The 19072-nt window shown below is 46.1% G+C and overlaps 1 protein-coding gene across 1 annotated transcript in view; it reads right to left on the bottom strand.

The window, feature by feature from the left end:
• Positions 1-19072, bottom strand: part of LOC126983517 (receptor-type tyrosine-protein phosphatase F-like) — a gene marked incomplete at its 5' end in the record, with an annotated part of 153876 nt that overhangs the window by 69528 nt on the left and 65276 nt on the right. The window contains 3 exon segments of the mRNA XM_050836274.1: positions 2949-3089; positions 12179-12258; positions 12458-12507. Coding sequence (XP_050692231.1) covers positions 2949-3089; positions 12179-12258; positions 12458-12507 — 271 coding nt within the window.

The raw sequence follows: 19072 nt of genomic DNA, 5'->3' as shown, positions 1-19072 counted from the left end.
GTCCGGAGGGACCCCCGGACTTGGCGTCGTAGGGTGGGCGAGGCGACGGCTTATGCCCCCATTGATTGACTGATTAATATCAGCCCAAAGCAAACGATGGTAGCACTAGTTTACGCGCTCACAACCTCGAATCTTCAGAATTTTTCTCCACCTAAAAGGTACAAGGGGATATACACTATATCTGCGCGTATTGCTGGTGCCCTTGAGCCTGTGCTGGGTCAGAACCCATTTCACTTGGACACACGTACTGTGTGACATCCGAGCTACCACAGTTTATTACATTCACCAAGTTTCCCCACACACATTTATCGATCAGCCGCAAAGGGAGGGTGAACAGCTAGGTTCCTTGTATACTGCTACACTGCACCGGTGTAGCAGTAGAATCTAGGGTGTGAGACCTCAGTAGGAAATGAGACCGTTGTGCGCATGCGCTGCTGTTTCAAAGAATACTCACGAACACACACATGCTCGCTCGTTCTCTCGTGGCGGTGGGCGGCTCTCCTCAGACCATGATCAAGGCAGGGTTTTTCTATCCTTAGTTTATTATAACATCACCGCTCTGCTCACGACTGTGTGGTGTATGAAAGGTAAATGTACGTTGTTCTTTACTTCACAAATATGCCGTAACTATTTTTTTCAGGTGTCGGGCGGCTTTGATGACGCCTGACTGCGGCGGCGGCGGCGGCGGCAGGGGCGGCGGCAGCGTCAAGCCACGCGGAGGCGAAGTTGTCAATTCGGAATGATCTACCAACCATTTTTCTATCTATCTTCCTTGATTTGTTAAACCATTGATAACAGGAATGACAGACTTTTTAACAGCAATAGGAATCATACGGAAACTTAATCATTTTAAAAAGCACTAGGATCAACGCGCAGCACATGATAGAGAATTAAGGAGGTTAAACTTATCGAACAAGCTTAACCTCCTCACCTTTTCAGACATGGTGCTGCCGTATAGGTGCGATTTGTATAAATATATATATATATATATATATATATATATATATATCTATATATATATATATATATATATATTTATATATATATACATGGTGTCATCCGTCTCTCGGGCACCATTGCCCCTCCTTCTCTAGACTCTTTGGCTACAGTTGTGGCGAGACCAATGGTGTCCTCCTGAAGAGACGCCTCCCACGGCGTTTTGAGCCAGATGTACGATTCAGTTTCTCTCTCCACTCCACTTCCCAACGCCGAGGCGGTTAGAGGTACAGACACTCACCCCTCGCTCCCTCTATCTCTCCTGCTCGTTCGCTTACTCCCAAATGGAAAAAAGGACGTAGAGATATCAGATGATACATAACACCTCTCAGGAGTGTTTTGAATCAAGTACACATTTGCATGATGATTATGATTATGATGCATTATTCAACTTCTTTCAATAGTAGACCATCACACCAGGAAGTACACGACTCCAGACTGGAGGCTGCAGAACGCTTAACCTCAGACCTTGCTATCATTTCCGATTGGGGCAGAAGGAACCTTGTGTCCTTCAGTGCCTCAAAAACTCAATTTCTCCACCTATCAACTCGACACAATCTTCCAAACACCTATCCCCAATTCTTCGACAAGACTCAGCTGTCACCTTCTTCAACACTAAACATCCTCGGTCTATCCTTAACTCAAAATCTCAACTGGAAACTTCATATCTCCTCTCTTGCTAAATCAGCTTCCTCGAGGTTGGGCGTTCTGTATCGTCTTCGCCATTTCTTCTCCCCCGCGTAGTTGCTGTCCATATACAGGGGCCTTGTCCGCCCTCGTATGGAGTATGCATCTCACGTGTGGGGGGGCTCCACTCACACAGCTCTTCTGGACATAGTAGAGTCTAAGGCTCTTCGTCTCATCAGCTCTCCTCCTCCTACTGATAGTCTTCTACCTCTTAAATTCCGCCGCGATGTTGCCCCTCTTTTTTATCTTCTATCGATATTTCCACGCTGACTGCTCTTCTGAACTTGCTAACTGCATGCCTCCCCCCCTCCTGCGGCCCCGCTGCACACGACTTTATACTCATGCTCATCCCTACACTGTCCAAACCCCTTATGCAAGAGTTAACCAGCATCTTCACTCTTTTATCCCTCACGCTGGTAAACTCTGGAACAATCTTCCTTCATCTGTATTTCCTCCTGCCTACGACTTGAACTCTTTCAAGACGAGGGTATCAGGACACCTCTCCTTCCGAAATTGATCTTTCTTTCGGCCACCTCTTTTAATTCTTTTTTGGGAGCAGCGAGTAGCGGGCTTTTTTTATTATTGTTTTCTTTTCTGGTGTGCCCTTGAGCTGCCTCCTTTGTTGTAAAAAAAAAAAATATCCATGTTTACCTCGAAGACCTGAAAAATATGGAAATAGCTATCACAATCTTCATGCAGTATTGGATAGACTGCAAAATGCTCATCTATCTCTCTCATAAATGTGCCTTCGTTAGTGAACAAGTAGACTTTCTCGGACACACAGTCAGGGCTTCAAGTCTGAAGCCTCAACCCTCCAAACTAAACGGTCAAATATTTGCAAGGATTTATTTTATATATGCAATTCATTCAGTACCTCCTAATATCATCATCTCCACTAAATGCATTACAAAGGTGATGAAAGGAACAGAAGATGATCGGACGCAACGAGACTAGAATGCCTGCTGTTGCGACTCTTTGAGGGCTAATGGCTATCAGCGTGTCAGCCACATTTACGTCGGACAAAAGTCATTGGCGTTTTGCTCTAGAGATGATAACGACATTTTATCTCCGAATACATTTTTTTTTTTCAGAAGAACACCAAACATCTCAAGATGCATCCCTCCCACTTTTTTGCCTAACCATGGCTCCTCTGCTGAGGATCCCCTGAGCCGAAATCGTAATCGAATTTCGAGTACGTAGCATGCAGCACTTGGGTACAGCAGCCATTAAATCTTCGTCGACAAAGGACCAGTATGATATCTTACCCTGAAATCTTCACCGGCCTCCGTGGAGCCAATAACCTTGTTGAGGTAGGCTTCCACCTCTGCAGACGGCACTTGGTTTGCCTTATCGGCACACCATGCTGGGTTTAGGTTCTCGTAGATGGCATCATTCTCCTCTACATCCTGAGGACAAGGCAAGTTGTTAACTTATCACCCACAACTGCTAACTCCACTATCAAGACTGTAATTAAAATATGATGTGTATGTTCCTCGTGACGCAAAACATCACTTGGACCCGAAAATTGGGTACTGCTGATTGTAGTATCAGATGTGAAGGTGTTTATCAACGTATGTCTGTTGTAACTCAAAACACCACGGACTGTCATAATTGTCATATGGGTGAAAAATACGTAATATATTAGTTGTTTGTTAACATTTTAATATAAAACCTTAACCTTAAACCTTTGCAGAGCATGCAGTCAACCTTCTTACATGACTAATGAACTGGTAAATATATAGATTTCAAAATTAAAATAAAGTAAAAAGTTCTTTTAAATCATTTTGTTCTCTGTATCTACAAATTGTTAAGGCAATGAGAAAATATAATCGCATCTTCCGGGAGGAGATGATGATATTCATAAAACAAACAAAACAATGAGTAAGAACGCAAAGTAGAGAGCTCTATGTATAACATCTTTCTGAAAGACTGTGTGTACAACACTTTTGTTCGAGAAGCAATAACCTAAGTAACGAAATACTCCTAGCTTACCTGAGGACGGAAGACTTGCACGGCTTTCACTGAGAAGAGCAAGTGATGGCAAAGTTATACGCTATAATGATTCCAAGAAATAAATAAATAAATATATATATATATATATATATATATATATATATATATATATATATATATATATATATATATATATATATATATATATATATATACACACAGCAGAGGAGACGGTTCAAGGGCGTAAAAAAAGAAAACAATAGTGGAAAAAAGCCCGCTACTTACTGCTCCTGAATATAGAGTAGAGAGGAGTGGCCAAAAAGAGAAATCAATTTCGGGAGGAGAGGTGTCCTGATACCCTCCTCTTGAAAGAGTTCAAGTCGTAGGCAGGAGGAAATACAGATGAGGGAAGATCGTTCCAGAGTTTACCAGCGTGAGGGATGAAAGAGTGAAGATACTGGTTAACTCTTGCATAAGGGGTTTGGACAGTATAGGGATGAGCTTGATCAGAAAGTCGTGTGAGGCTATGCCGCAGGAGGGGGGGAGGCATGCAGTTAGCAAGTTCAGAAGAGCAGTCAGCTTGAAAATAGCGGTAGATTTCAGTAAAGCGTTCGACTAAGTTCCCCATCACCGGGTATTACTAAAAATTAGTCTCACGGCGTAGATGGTAAAGTTTTTAACTGGATCAGGGCGTGGCTTAGTGGGAGGAAGCAGAGAGTGCAAATCAATGGTAAAAAATCTGAATGTGGCAGTGTTACGAGTGGATTCCCACAAGGGTCGGTGCTGGGTCCTCTGCTTTTTATTATTTACATCAATGACTTGGACACAGGAATTAGTAGTGAAGTCAGTAAGTTCGCAGATGATACCAAGATCGATAGAGTAATCCAATCAGACAGGGACGCTAGCGTTCTCCAGAATGAGCTTGACATATTAAATGATTGGGCGGGGAAGTGGCAGATGGAATTCAATGTCGGGAAGTGTAGCATTCTGAGTGTAGGCAGGAATAACCCCTTACACAATTACTCCTTAAATGACACTCCTCTAAGCAGGTCTGGGCGTGAGAGAGACTTAGGAGTACTAGTGAGCGCTGACCTCCGTCCTAGGGCTCAATGCATTCAGGCTAAAAATCGGGCAAACTGAGTACTGGGTTTTATCTCAAGGAGCGTAAGCAATAGGAGCGCTGAAGTCATCCTCAAACTTTACTTATCACTAGTTAGACCTCATCTCGATTATGCAGTTCAGTTCTGGTCCCCCTACTATAGAATGGATATCAAGATGTTAGAATCTGTACAGAGGAGGATGACAAAGATGATTCAGGGGGTGAGAAACTTGCCGTATGAAGATAGGCTGAAGCATTTAAATTTACACTCTCTAGAAACGCCAAGGTTGCGAGGAGACTTGATCGAGGTCTAGAAATGGATGAAGGGCTTTAATAAAGGGGATGTCAATAAGATTTTGATAGTTAAAGAGCCTGGTAGGACGCGTATCAATGGTTTTAAGTTAGACAAATTCAGATTCAACAAAGACATAGGCAAGAATTGGTTGACCAATAGAGTGGTGGACGAATGGAACAGTTTTGGGAGCCATGTTGTGGGTGCCAATACCAATGATACATTCAAGAAGAGGTTAGATAAAGCGATGGATGGTGAGGTAAGGTGGGGTTGAGTGTACAGGAGCTGCCTTGTATAGGCCAGCCGGCCTCTTGCAGACTCCTTACGTTCTTATGTTCTTATGTTCAGTCTGATCATGCATGTGGTGATGACACTGATGTCACGAAAAGACACATACCTTGGTAGCGTGGTGCATAATAATGGTCTGCTAGCAATGAAGTCAATCGACAGAATGGCTTGGCCCACGGTGTCATGGACTCGCTCAACAAGAGTATATGGCGTTGTTGATATCTACGCAGGCGGACAAATATTCGAATCTTTTAACCACTTGTGCTCTTTTCTTACTTTATAGCTGTGATACATGAACACTGAATAGTGACTCGGAGAGGCGTGTCGATGCTTTAGTACCAAGTGCCTTCGCAAGATCATTGGGTACGAATGGAGTCACTTTGTGCCGAACCAGCGACAACTTGATGAAACTAAATCGAAGCCTGTTAACAGCTTGGTTTGTGAACGACAAATTCGGATATATTGGCACGTGGCACGCTTCCCGAACGTCGATCCTGACAACAAGTTTGTTTCTGTACGATACAACCGTGAGCGGAGGAGACCAAAAGGACACCCACGTAACTCATGCCTGGGACAAGTTTACCGATCCTTGGAGGTGCTTGGAATGGGAAGGGTAGCTGTGTGGAGGCCTGCTCTGTGGGACCGCCGGGGGTAGAGGCGGCGAGTGAGTCAAGCGACGCCCCCTGGCATAATGCTCCCCGCTACTTAGTACATTTGATGGGAATTGTTTTATCTTAGAACACTTTTGTTACCTTATAATTAGTCTGGAAGGTGATTATGAATAGAAAGAATGTTTAATACAGCCTATAAGACCACCTTTGAGTAGATAAGTTTAACGCTAGTAGCGTAACGGCTGATGCTGGGTTGCCTTGAAGACAGCAACCTTCCATGGTTATAGGAAGGCATCATACGCGTTTGTGCTCTGCCCTTCAGCGATCTAAGAGAGACTCTTGGCGTGCAAGGGCCCTTTCACCTTTCGAGCAACTGACCACAGCTTTAGAGTGTGACAGTTGCATTGTCATCAGGAATAGGAAGAGGTGGGAACGATAAAGTAAAACTATAAGTTACTTTTGGCTAGAATAGAATAACTACAAAAGGAAGGCTTTGGCATTTTTTTTTTTTAATAAAGTAGTTCTTTGGTAAGTCGAAGAATATAATATTATTTGGCACGATTCTAGGCCGAAATAGAATAAAGGATAATGATTAGGAGGGGTTCGAAGGCCCAGGTAGCATTTGCTAGCTGTCTCTCTATCTCCTATAGTACGACAGCAAATGTGATTGAACCAGGGCGTTACACACTAGAGGTGAAAATAAATAGAATGTTAGCAATATGTGTGAGTACGGCTAGCAACCTAAAAATCAGGATATGTGTTCTTCTGCACAGGTATCGGAGATGCGAGTCCAGAACACCATTGGCAAGGCCAGTCCACCGTAAGACGTCTAGACGAGCCGTTACCCTGCCCTCCGCTAACAAGGTATGTGAATTTTTCAGTGATATCAATTTATTTACCACACGCTTGAGCAGACTGTACGCTTTCATTCTAGCAAGCCTCCAAATACCTGTTTCATGGTCTTGGCCCAGGAAACGATGTCCCAATGGCTTCGTCTCTTCATGCAGTATCTCGCGAGCCTTCACCAGAACCTCCATGACTCCGTAAGGATTACTGTCTCATCGGCGGAAACAAGTGCCCCTGGTATTGCTAACATGACTCCACAATGACTCTGATCCACAACTCTGCCCAGTATCCAGGCTATACCAGTGTTGAAAAGTGATGTGGCTAGGACACAGCTTTGCGTCACTCCCGCGTTCACGGCAAAGAAGCTGGACATGCCCCAGCCCTTACAGCACTCTCAGGAACTGAGCTGGCTGGTCAATAGTGTAACGGTGCTTCCAGGAATGCTGCGTAGTTGCAGGAGGTCCCAAATCGCCTCGCTACCTTCGGAATCAAAAGCCTTTTTGATGTCGATTTAGGCCGCAGGCATTCTCTGTCGAAATTCATGTCGGTGCTCCACCAGTACGCGAAGCGCTGGGAAAAGATTAGTTGTCGACTTACTTGGCACGAACCAGTACTGCCAAGGTTTATCCAGCTTCTGTAGGTGGTTGCGAATCCATATGAACAATACATGAGCAAGCACGATGCCTGGCACACTAAGTAGTTGTTGCAGCCCTGATGGTCCTGTTTTCCTTTTCAGATAAGGACAAGTAGCCCCCTCTTCTAGTCAGGAGCAATGGTACCAGATTGCCATTACCTCACCTCCATCTCCATCTTTGAGCAGCTCCGCACTGATGTTACAGGTACTAGCGGCCCTTCCACCCCTCAACCTGCCACACCCCCTCTTACCTCGTCAGGAGAGGCTGAGCTTTGGTTGATGGGTGGATCAGCATCCAATATTTGCAACGCAGTAGCTACCTTTTCATCTCTTAAGGATAGCTGCAGTCCTACGCGAAAGGACCCTGTATCAGTTTTGATTCCCCATTATCCTGGCAAAGTGAGTCCTTGATATTCTCCAGCATCTCCTCAAATGCACAACCACTGCTAAATCCCCAATGCACGTTTTTGCAGCCTCATGAGTTTCACGTTTGAAGCTATCCAACAGTTCAACAGAGTCTTCAGTAGTGATGAGCACAGTCAACCGATGTGAGACTCACTTCATGTCCATGAGCACATGTCCGGAGGCCTTTGAGTCTCTCGAGATTGATCACATTATAGTTAATGAATGGTTACAGAATGATTACATAGAGCTTGAGTGTCGCATCAACAAGCCTATGGTCAGACACAAAACACTCTGAACTCCGAAAAACTCTGCAATTTTAGAGGATCCTATAACAAGTGCTTACAATTGCTATATAAAAACTAGTTGTGCAGCTCTGGTCTACAATACCAAGAACCTCAATTTCTTGGAATACTTCACCTCCTGGATCTTGGAAATTTCAGGAGATAGCAGTTGATATTTCCGGTACCAGATCCATGGGGACCAACACATAACGCATAGGCATCTCTGTCAGTGAGAGTAGTTGATTCAAAGTCACCCAAGACACGATTTTATCTAGTTTCTGTCCCGAGGAGGACACTGACCCAAGGCCCCCTAGGCACGTTCAATCAGATGTAATACTGAACGTGTGTGGGCGGAATTTGGACTGAGCATCTTTCTGCGGCCTGAACTGACGGAGTGAAGAGCTCTCAAAGCGTCTGCCTGCAGTTCTCCAGGACTGAAGAGCGACGCGTGAGTGAGGCGATCGTCAGTTCCAGTGCCAGTTGTCGCGCAACTTTATATGTAACTTTTCTCATATTTTAACGCCGATTCGGACTATTTGCACCAATAACAAGAAAGACTTGTAAGTATAATATTTTGAAGTCAAGACAACTAATGAATACAATGACAGTCTTGGATCCTGTTTTCACAGTCTGCTCCTTCTGTCACTGCGCAAACACTCGTTGTAGATATGCATAAAATGTGTGTCCTCAAGGGAGAGCGCCATGACCATTCACGTATAAAAGTCCATGGAACTGATATATTCAGTCCTGACTGAATATTGTGAGAAGGTGCTTCCTTCACTTCTGTCCTTCAGTTCAGTTTGGCCCGCAGGCAACACTTAGCGTGTATGGGAGGCCTAATACGGAGTCGAGTTTTGCCTAGAATATTTCTTCAATTTCACACGTCTCGGGAGAAGCTACATCGCAACAAGAAACATGAAGCCCAGAGTTTGATTCAGCCTTGCTCGCATCATACACTCACCCACCAGAGAAACCTGAACTACAAACGGCTGCGTTGGCTGAAGATGCCTTTAACTACACACCCGGATTCCTTTGCTCCAGCGGGACCACAACTAGATTTTTTTTTTTACAACAAAGGAGACAGCTCAAGGACACACAAAAAAAGGAAACAATAATAAAAAAGAGCCCGCTACTCGCTGCTCCTAAAAAAAAAGAATCAAAAGAGGTGGCCGAAAGAGAGGTCAATTTCGGGAGGAGAGGTGTCCTGAATCCTGATACCCTCCTCTTGAAAGAGTTCAAGTCGAAGGCAGAAGGAAATACAGATGAAGGAAGATTGTTCCAGAGTTTACCAGCGTGAGGGATGAAGGAGTGAAGATGCTGGTTAACTCTTGCATAAGGGGTTTGGACAATATAGGAAAGAGCATGAGTAGAAACTCGTGTGCAGTGGGGCCGCGGGAGGGTGGGAGGCATGCAATTAGCAAGTTCAGAAGAGCAGTCAACGTGAAAATAGCGATAGAAGATAGAAAGAGAGGCAACATCGCGACGGAATTTAAGAAGTAGAAGACTATCAGTAGGAGGAGGAGAGCTGATGAGACGAAGAGCCTTAGACTCCACTTTGTCCAGAAGAGATGTGTGAGTGGAGTCCCCACACACGTGAGATGCATACTCCATACGAGGGCGGACAAGGCCCATGTATATGGATAGCAACTGTTCGGGGGAAAAGAACTGGCGGAGACGATACAGAACGCCCAACCTCGAGGAAGCTGATTTAGCGAGAGAGGAGATATGAAGTTTTCAGTTGAGATTTTGAGTTAAGGATGGACCGAGGATGTTTAGTGTTGAAGAAGGTGACAGCTGAGTGTTCTCGAAGAATAGGGGATAGGTGTCTGATAGATTGTGTCGAGCTGATAGGTGGAGAAATTGAGTTTTTGAGGCACTGAAGGACACAAGGTTCCTTCTACCCTAATTGGAAATGATAGCAAGGTCTGAGATTAAGCGTTCTGCAGCCTCCAGTCTGGAGTCGTGTACTTTCTGTTGGGATGGCCTTCTATTGAAAGAAGTTGAATAATGCAGAGTGGAGTCGTCGGCATATGAGTGGACAGGACAGTTTGTTATGGAAAGAAGATCATTGATGAATAACAGGAAGAGAGTGGGTGATAGGACAGAGCCCTGTGGAACACCACTGTTGATAAATTTAGGGGAAGAACAGTGACCGTCTACCACCGCAGAGATAGAACGGCCGGAACGGAAACTGGAGATAAAGGAACAGAGAGGGATAGAATCCGAAAGAGGGCAGTTTAGAAAGCAAAGACTTGTGCCAGACTCTATCGAAGGTTATCGATATGTCTAGCGCAACTGAGAAAGTTTCACCGAAACGGCTAAGAGAGGATGACCAGAAGTCAGTTAAGAGAGCAAGAAGATCGCCAGTAGAACGCCCCTTGCGAAACCCATACTGGCGATCAGATAGAAGGTTAGAAGTTGAAACGTGCTTTTGAATCTTCCGGTTAAGGATTGATTCAAAAGCTTTAGATAGACAGGAAAGTAAAGCTATAAGGCGGTAGTTTGAGGGATTGGAACCGTCACCCTTCTTAGGCACGGGCTGTACAAAGGCATACTTCCAGCAGGAAGGAAAGGTGGATGTTGATAGGCAGAGACGAAGAGTTTGACCAGGCAGGGTGTCAGCACGGAAGCACAGTTTTTAAGGACAATAGGAGGCACTCCATCAGGTCCATAAGCCTTCTGAGAGTTGAGGCCAGAGAGGGCATAGAAAACATCATTTGGAAGAATCTTAATAACAGGCATAAAGGAGTCAGAAGGGGTATGAGTAGGAGTAATATGCCCAGAATCGTCCAGGGTGGAGTTCTTACAGAAAGTTTGAGCGAAGAGTTCCGCCTTAGAGATAGATGAGAATGCAGTGCTGCCGTCAGGGTTAAGGAGAGGAGGGAAAGAGGAAGAAGTGAAATTGGTGGAGATATTTTTGGCTTGGTGCCAGAAGTCACGGGGAGAATTAGAAAAAGCAAGGTGTTGACATTTTATGTTGATGAAAGAGGTTTTGGTAAGTCGGAGAATAGATTTGGCACGATTCCGGGCTGAAATGTAAAGTTCATGGTTAGTAAAAGTGCGAAGGTTCTGGAACCTTTTGTGAGCTGCCTCTCTATCTTTAATAGCACGAGAACAAGCATGATTAAACCAAGGCTTTTTAGCATGAGAAGTAGAGAAAGAACATGGAATGTATGCCTCCATTCCAGAGACAATCACCTCTGTGATGCGCTGGGCACACACAGAGGGGTCTCTCTCCTGGAAGCAGTAATCATTACACGGAAAATCGGAAAAGTACATCCTCAGATGATGATGATGATGATGATGATGAGTTTTCAGGCCCCGCACCGCTGCCAGTGCAGCCACTGCTCGGCCTGCTCGTCTCAGAACCCCACAATATCTGTCTATAGCCGTCTGACCTCATTCGATAGGTAAGGCTCCTTTGAGGATCCTTTGAGAGGCTCATGACGTTCCAGGAGCCTACACACAAAGCCCTCCGAAGGTTAATTCTGGGCCTGATTCTGCGGGCGAGCGCCATTTTTGCACCTCACCCGCCACCCCAAAACAAAAACCAGAGCCAGGTCCCCCTTTCCTCTATGAGATACAGGGGCCCAGTAAGCTTTGACCTGCACCCGTCTTTGACGGCAGGCTCGCCCGATACAGGTGCATCGAGGAAACCTAACGCGCAGTCGAACCCCCCGGCAGAACCAGATCGTGGTCACCTTTGACCTCCACCTTTTACAAAGTCATTGGTTGAAGTCTGTGTTTTACAGGGAGTGGTTGCAGCGCCCTTCCCAACCAACCCAGATCAGGGGCTTGACTGGACTGAAAGTTGAAAGGATAAATCCCTCGGCCACCCATAAAGAAAGAATCATGAACAGAAAGGAGAGAGAGAGAGAGAGAGAGAGAGAGAGAGAGAGAGAGAGAGAGAGAGATATATATATATATATATATATATATATATATATATATATATATATATATATATATATATATATATATATATCCGGGAGGTTGAGGACGCCGCAATCCTCCTCCAGATAGACCAGCCCCTACCAGTGATTTATTAGGGAAGTTAAGGACAACATTTCAATACATTAGACATACCTCTGGTACACGGACTGGAGGGCTTTCGATCCGGTTAGTGTCCTGCAATTCATGGTTGTCAGCATCCTCTTGTTCGAGGTCTGGTGAAAGTAAACAATGTTAGAAGGTCATTGATTGGAGAAAATCGTACTCTTATTTTCTCATGCCCATTCTTTGTTTATGACAATGGATCACGCCTGGAAGTCCTCTAAACCTGATCATTATCACAAAAATATTAGTCACGTAATATTTTAGTCACAAACGATGTTATACACTTATGAAGTTTTCTTGTGTACATACCATCGCAACGTCTGACCATGCAGTCACTCTTGTACGGCAGCTTGAGGCGCCTGCACGGAAAAAAGGCTGGTATTAAGCACTGCTCTATGCCAGTTATAAAATTCAGGATAAAGTTTATCCTACAGCCAGGGAGAGGAGACTGCACTTGAGAAATGCTTTCTCCCCTTTATTAAATATTTTCTAAAGATTAGGAAAAAAACTTCTTCACTTTATTCTTTGGCTTAAAAATACAGCAAGAGTCACGCGACCATTCGCAACACTGAATGCCGGCTACAGACGGAAACCTCACTTTTATGGCGGCTTTCTTTGTATTCATTATTACAAGTACTATGAACATTCAAAAACATGGCGATATTTTTTAATAAATTCACTACAAAAAAAGGTTAGGAACATCATTTGATGCGTGCATATAAATGCCTGGGGATTTATCCTCTCAGGGGTTATGTCAATGGCTAACAATCATTCCAAGTAATGATCTGGGTTAGTTGGGGCGGGATCTGAAACCCTTCCAAGTGAAACTATCAATTAAAAAAAATATATATAAAGTAGAGGTCGGGGTCAAGGCTCTCCAAAACCACGAATCTCTTCGACTAAGGACCCGACCAAGCGGCGGGCTCCCTAAATGCACATGCATGCATGCAGCATATTACGGGTGCAAGACTAAGCCTACGGAACCTCTGGATCCTTCTGTTTACATGTTGGCACTAAAAGAGTTAACCGTCTGAGGGCTCTGCCTGTGAGCTACTGGAAAAGCTGAGCCTCTCAGACTCTGTGACGAGGAAGCCTGGCCTGGGGGAGATCAGTAGTGAGAGGTGTTCCTATCTCCGGCCCACCATAAGACTGTGACGAGGAAGCCTGGCCTGGGGGAGGTCAGTAGTGAGAGGTGTTCCTATCTCCGGCCCACCATAAGACTGTGACGAGGAAGCCTGGCCTGGGGGAGGTCAGTAGTGAGAGGTGTTCCTATCTCCGGCCCACCATAAGACTGTGACGAGGAAGCCTGGCCTGGGGGAGGTCAGTAGTGAGAGGTGTTCCTATCTCCGGCCCACCATAAGACTGTGACGAGGAAGCCTGGCCTGGGGGAGGTCAGTAGTGAGAGGTGTTCCAATCACCGGCCCACCATAAGACTGTGACGAGGAAGCCTGGCCTGGGGGAGGTCAGTAGTGAGAGGTGTTCCAATCACCGGCCCACCATAAGACTGTGACGAGGAAGCCTGGCCTGGGGGAGGTCAGTAGTGAGAGGGCATTACAAGAGGTGTTCCAATCACCGGCCCACCATAAGACTGTGACGAGGAAGCCTGGCCTGGGGGAGGTCAGTAGTGAGAGGTGTTCCAATCACCGGCCCACCATAAGACTGTGACGAGGAAGCCTGGCCTGGGGGAGGTCAGTAGTGAGAGGTGTTCCAATCACCGGCCTACCATAAGACTGTGACGAGGAAGCCTGGCCTGGGGGAGGTCAGTAGTGAGAGGTGTTCCAATCACCGGCCCACCATAAGACTGTGACGAGGAAGCCTGGCCTGGGGGAGGTCAGTAGTGAGAGGTGTTCCAATCACCGGCCCACTATAAGCAACGATCCCTGTGTTACGGTGCTAGCTGTATACATCTCCAGCAGGGTTGGCAATTATTAAATCAGATTGATATAATAAAATTATTAAATCATTAAATCATTGATTTTTTTGCTAAAAAAAAATCTTGATTTTTTTTTTTTTTTTTTTTTTTTTTTTTTTTTACTAAAAGTATTCCATAAGTTAAATTAAACTTTGTATGTCTCTGGTAAAGCAAAGAACGCAACAGGACATGAACAAGCATATACTGTAGATGCCACTGAACTGGTAATCTCACAAAAGCAAACTGCAGAGGCACTGACTGTGACTGACTAGAGTCCCTTGATAGAGAGAGTCCCGACAACCTAAGATTTGGACGCCATTATTGGCCCTGTTTTCGCCGCGCTTTTCAAACGCTAGCTAGCACACGCTCTCTTTTGTATTTCTGTTTCACAGCCATACGGGTCGTCCAATGAAACTGAGCACACTTGTGTCAGACCTGCACACCTTCCCCTAACAGCCAGCAGGGAGCCAGCAGCCAGCGAGCTCTGGGAAAATAAATAAGAGACGGTATGTGTCTACATCAACAGGTATCGCCATCCCACCATTACGCCCTTATACTTTACCACAATGTGGTCACCAGCCGTTGGAACGTGCCGTAAGGTGACAGGGGATTATTATTAGCCTTACGATCAACCACTGTCTCAGTATAGGCACTCAGTAACCCACGTAGCCTGTGATATAGGCGTGTCACGGCGGGCTGCTGACGACCTTGAGAGGCGGCCGCGGCAGGGCACAGAGGGTACTGAGAGACTTCAAACAAGTCTGTTGCTTCTCGTTGAGCGTTGCTGCTGTGATGGATGGATTTAACAATACTTATCGCTGTAAAACATTATCGGCAGCAGTTTGGGAAGTCTTTCTATTACCTACATATCCCTTCATCGCCTGACCCTTGCCTGCAGGGAGGGACGCTGCCTCCTGGGCGTCATGAGCCTTGATATACTTGTCATGGGCCGCGTGGCTGACACACTGCCCAAGCTCCTTCAATGCAAAGGCACTTTGCTTCCTTTCCGTTACCTGCTTGCAGAAAACTTTAGCAAATGGAGAGAAAATTAGTGTAAACTAATTATCTGGGGGTGGAGGGGCCCTGACGCCATTACTCGCCGGGCTGCTGTCTTTCAACACACACACACACACACACACACACACACACACTAGGATGTAGTTGCTGCAATAAGTTTTGTGCGATTCCAAGGTATTGTGAAGATAAGTTATCAATGAGCTCAATAACATTTAATTTAATTTAATTTAATTGAAACATTTATTGTTGATTGAAAAATAATACAGTAAAATACTAAGGCCATGTAAACGTGTTTCATTTTGCTTGAGGGTCAAAATAGGTTTAGAGAATATTGTAGGAAAATGTCAACATATTATAATGACATTGGTACCCATATAAATTAGGCTACCTTATAAATTAGGCTATTAAATAAAGATGGACTTATAACCCAAGCTAGAGGAGTTTCAAGCTGAAGAGCCTTCACATGAGCAAATAGTAGCCTAGCCTATCACCGCTGAAACAGTAATATTTCCCCGCATTTTAAAATCTCAGAAACGAGTAATAATAATGAAAACGGTTACCAGAGTGATGATTAGCAAATACAATATAAAGAAAAATAGTATGTTAACTTTTTAGAGTGAGTTGGGTGCGATTCTAGAGTTTTACTGAGACAAGTATGGCTCACCAAAAGCTAGCTTCTGTTCATCTAAACTCTTGTAACACGTCCAGTCTATTAGACTGTGGCCTTGATGAGACTGTGAAATATCCATTGTGAGTCTGCTATAACAGCTAGAGCCCTGTGGGAGAGATCCCATCCAATAATTTTGGCCATAAGGGCCACAGCTTCCCTCATCAGCCTCGATGTCTGGACCTGATGCGACCGATAGTTTCTTCCTTGTAGCTGTGCCTCTCTCACAATGGTTTCCATAGACAGTACAAAGGGAGGGCGGTTATGACAGCAAGACACACACAATGGCAGTGTGTGTGTCCTGCTGTCATAACCGATGGTTTCCTCCCAAGACGACTGACTGTTAGCCCATCCCTGTCTTCTGAGCGGCCTTGCAGTTAATTAATACACTTTGTATCCCCTCTGTGGCATGTTGCTATAACCGAAGGCTAGTCAGCAAGGCATTGCTACATTGAAAAGCAGCCGAATCCGCTTCCAAAATAGGTAAAATTATGTTTTTAATACCTCAGTTCAAAGTTGGCGTGGTGCTCGAAGGGCCAAAAATGGCGCCCAGCAGCCTTATAGAGGTTTTGCAGCTGACGTCATTAGTGGGGATGCGGGGGTAGCGCGGGCCTGCACGGCCATCTTGGTGGTCAGTGGTGGTGGTCACTTATCAGAGCAAACCTTGGTGGCGGCTGCACAAGTGCTCTGTGTGTTCGTCAAGGGATACATATGCTGTGTGGTTGGATGTTCTAACCGACACGGGAGAGATGCTGTGTCATTTTATAGATTTCCAGCGAATCCAGAAGGGCGGAGGAATAGGACAGCAGCTGTGAGGAGGGAAAACTGGCGGCCGTCTGCTTCATCTCGACTTTGCAGTGCTCATTTTGTCAGAGGTAAATATTACAGGAAGACTGATCAAATTATTACATGAGGTAACACTCATTTAGGTATTGCCCCGGGTCCCCTAGCTTATTGTGTGGCGGGGGATTACTCTGGAACAGGATTTACATGAGCTGGCGGAGGTAAACAAGCTGGCGGAGGTAAACAAGCTGGTGGAGGTAAACAAGTTGGCGGAGGTAAACAAGCTGGTGGAGGTAAACAAGCTGGCGGAGGTAAACAAGCTGGCGGAGGTAAACAAGCTGGCGGAGGTAAACAAGCTGGTGGAGGTAAACAAGCTGGCGGAGGTAAACAAGCTGGCGGAGGTAAACAAGCTGGCGGAGGTAAACAAGCTGGCGGAGGTAAACAAGCTGGCGGAGGTAAACAAGCTGGCGGAGGTAAACAAGCTGGCGGAGGTAAACAAGCTGGTGGAGGTAAACAAGCTGGCGGAGGTAAACAAGCTGGCGGAGGTAAACAAGCTGGTGGAGGTAAACAAGCTGGCGGAGGTAAACAAGCTGGCGGAGGTAAACAAGCTGGTGGAGGTAAACAAGCTGGCGGAGGTAAACAAGCTGGCGGAGGTAAACAAGCTGGTGGAGGTAAACAAGCTGGCGGAGGTAAACATGCTGGCGGAGGTAAACAAGCTGGTGGAGGTAAACAAGCTGGCGGAGGTAAACAAGCTGGTGGAGGTAAACAAGCTGGCGGAGGTAAACAAGCTGGCGGAGGTAAACAAGCTGGCGGAGGTAAACAAGCTGGCGGAGGTAAACAAGCTGGCGGAGGTAAACAAGCTGGTGGAGGTAAACAAGCTGGCGGAGGTAAACAAGCTGGCGGAGGTAAACAAGCTGGTGGAGGTAAACAAGCTGGCGGAGGTAAACAAGCTGGCGGAGGTAAACAAGCTGGCGGAGGTAAACAAGCTGGCGGAGGTAAACAAGCTGGCGGAGGTAAACAAGCTGGTGGAGGTAAACAAGCTCGCGGAGGTAAACAAGCTGGTGGAGGTAAACAAGCTGGTGGAGGTAAACAAGCTGGCGGAGGTAAACAAGCTGGTGGAGGTAAACAAGCTGGTGGAGGTAAACAAGCTGGTGGAGGTAAACAAGCTGGTGGAGGTAAGCAAGCTGGCGGAGGTAAACAAGCTGGTGGAGGTAAACAAGCTGGCGGAGGTAAACAAGCTGGCGGAGGTAAACAAGCTGGTGGAGGTAAACAAGCTCGCGGAGGTAAACAAGCTGGCGGAGGTAAACAAGCTGGTGGAGGTAAACAAGCTGGTGGAGGTAAACAAGCTGGCGGAGGTAAACAAGCTGGTGGAGGTAAACAAGCTGGTGGAGGTAAACAAGCTGGTGGAGGTAAACAAGCTGGTGGAGGTAAGCAAGCTGGCGGAGGTAAACAAGCTGGTGGAGGTAAACAAGCTGGCGGAGGTAAACAAGCTGGTGGAGGTAAGCAAGCTGGCGGAGGTAAACAAGCTGGTGGAGGTAAACAAGCTGGTGGAGGTAAGCAAGCTGGCGGAGGTAAACAAGCTGGCGGAGGTAAACAAGCTGGTGGAGGTAAACAAGCTGGCGGAGGTAAACAAGCTGGCGGAGGTAAACAAGCTGGCGGAGGTAAACAAGCTGGTGGAGGTAAACAAGCTGGCGGAGGTAAACAAGCTGGTGGAGGTAAACAAGCTGGCGGAGGTAAACAAGCTGGCGGAGGTAAACACGCATAGCGGCGCTCAAACAGGGGAAGAAAATAGGAAAGGAAATTCAGTGGAGGCAAAGTGCACAGAGGGACAGAGCTCAGTGCTGGGTGGAATATATAAGTGTACGCAGGGAAGTGACCGAGAGTGCGTAGTGTAAGGTGACTTGCCGTCACCTATCGTCACTTGCCCTCACCTGTTTGCCTGCCTGTGTTGCCCAAGGGTGAGAGATATAGTTTGTCTCTCATCCTTGGTGCTGCCTACCTGGGCATCACCGGTCAGCAACAGGAGATCGGCCAAGCAGAGGGACAGCCAGTCAACCGACCAGCCAGACAGTCAGCCAACCAACCAATCAGCCAGTCAACCAGCCAACCAACCAGCCAGTCAGTCAACCACCCAGTCAGTCATCCAGTCAACCAGTCGGCTATTCAGTCGGTCAGTTAGACAGACAGTTAGTTTACCAATGAGGCAGCCAATCAACCCACCAGACAACCAGTCAACCAGACAGCCAGCCAGCTATACCTCCAAAAGCACTGATTTTTTTGGATGTATCTTAGCTTCGCAGCATTCTCAAGCGATCTCGCGTAATCACTTAACACAAATGATGCTGAAGGTCCTGCCATTTGCCCGCGGGTAGTGACTTGGGGATGAGGCACACGTGGTCCGTCTGCTGGGGAGGTGACCACCAGCGGGTTTGCAGACGACGCACAAGGTGCAGACGACGCTATTTCGTGACGTCACTGCAAAACCTCTATACACAGGACCGCCTATGTCGGGACTCTCTCTATAAAGGGACTCTATGACTGACCA

This window comes from Eriocheir sinensis, chromosome 54, assembly GCF_024679095.1.
Source record: "Eriocheir sinensis breed Jianghai 21 chromosome 54, ASM2467909v1, whole genome shotgun sequence".
In the NCBI taxonomy this organism is placed as follows: domain Eukaryota; kingdom Metazoa; phylum Arthropoda; class Malacostraca; order Decapoda; family Varunidae; genus Eriocheir; species Eriocheir sinensis.
This window is presented reverse-complemented; position numbering and strand designations above follow the sequence as displayed.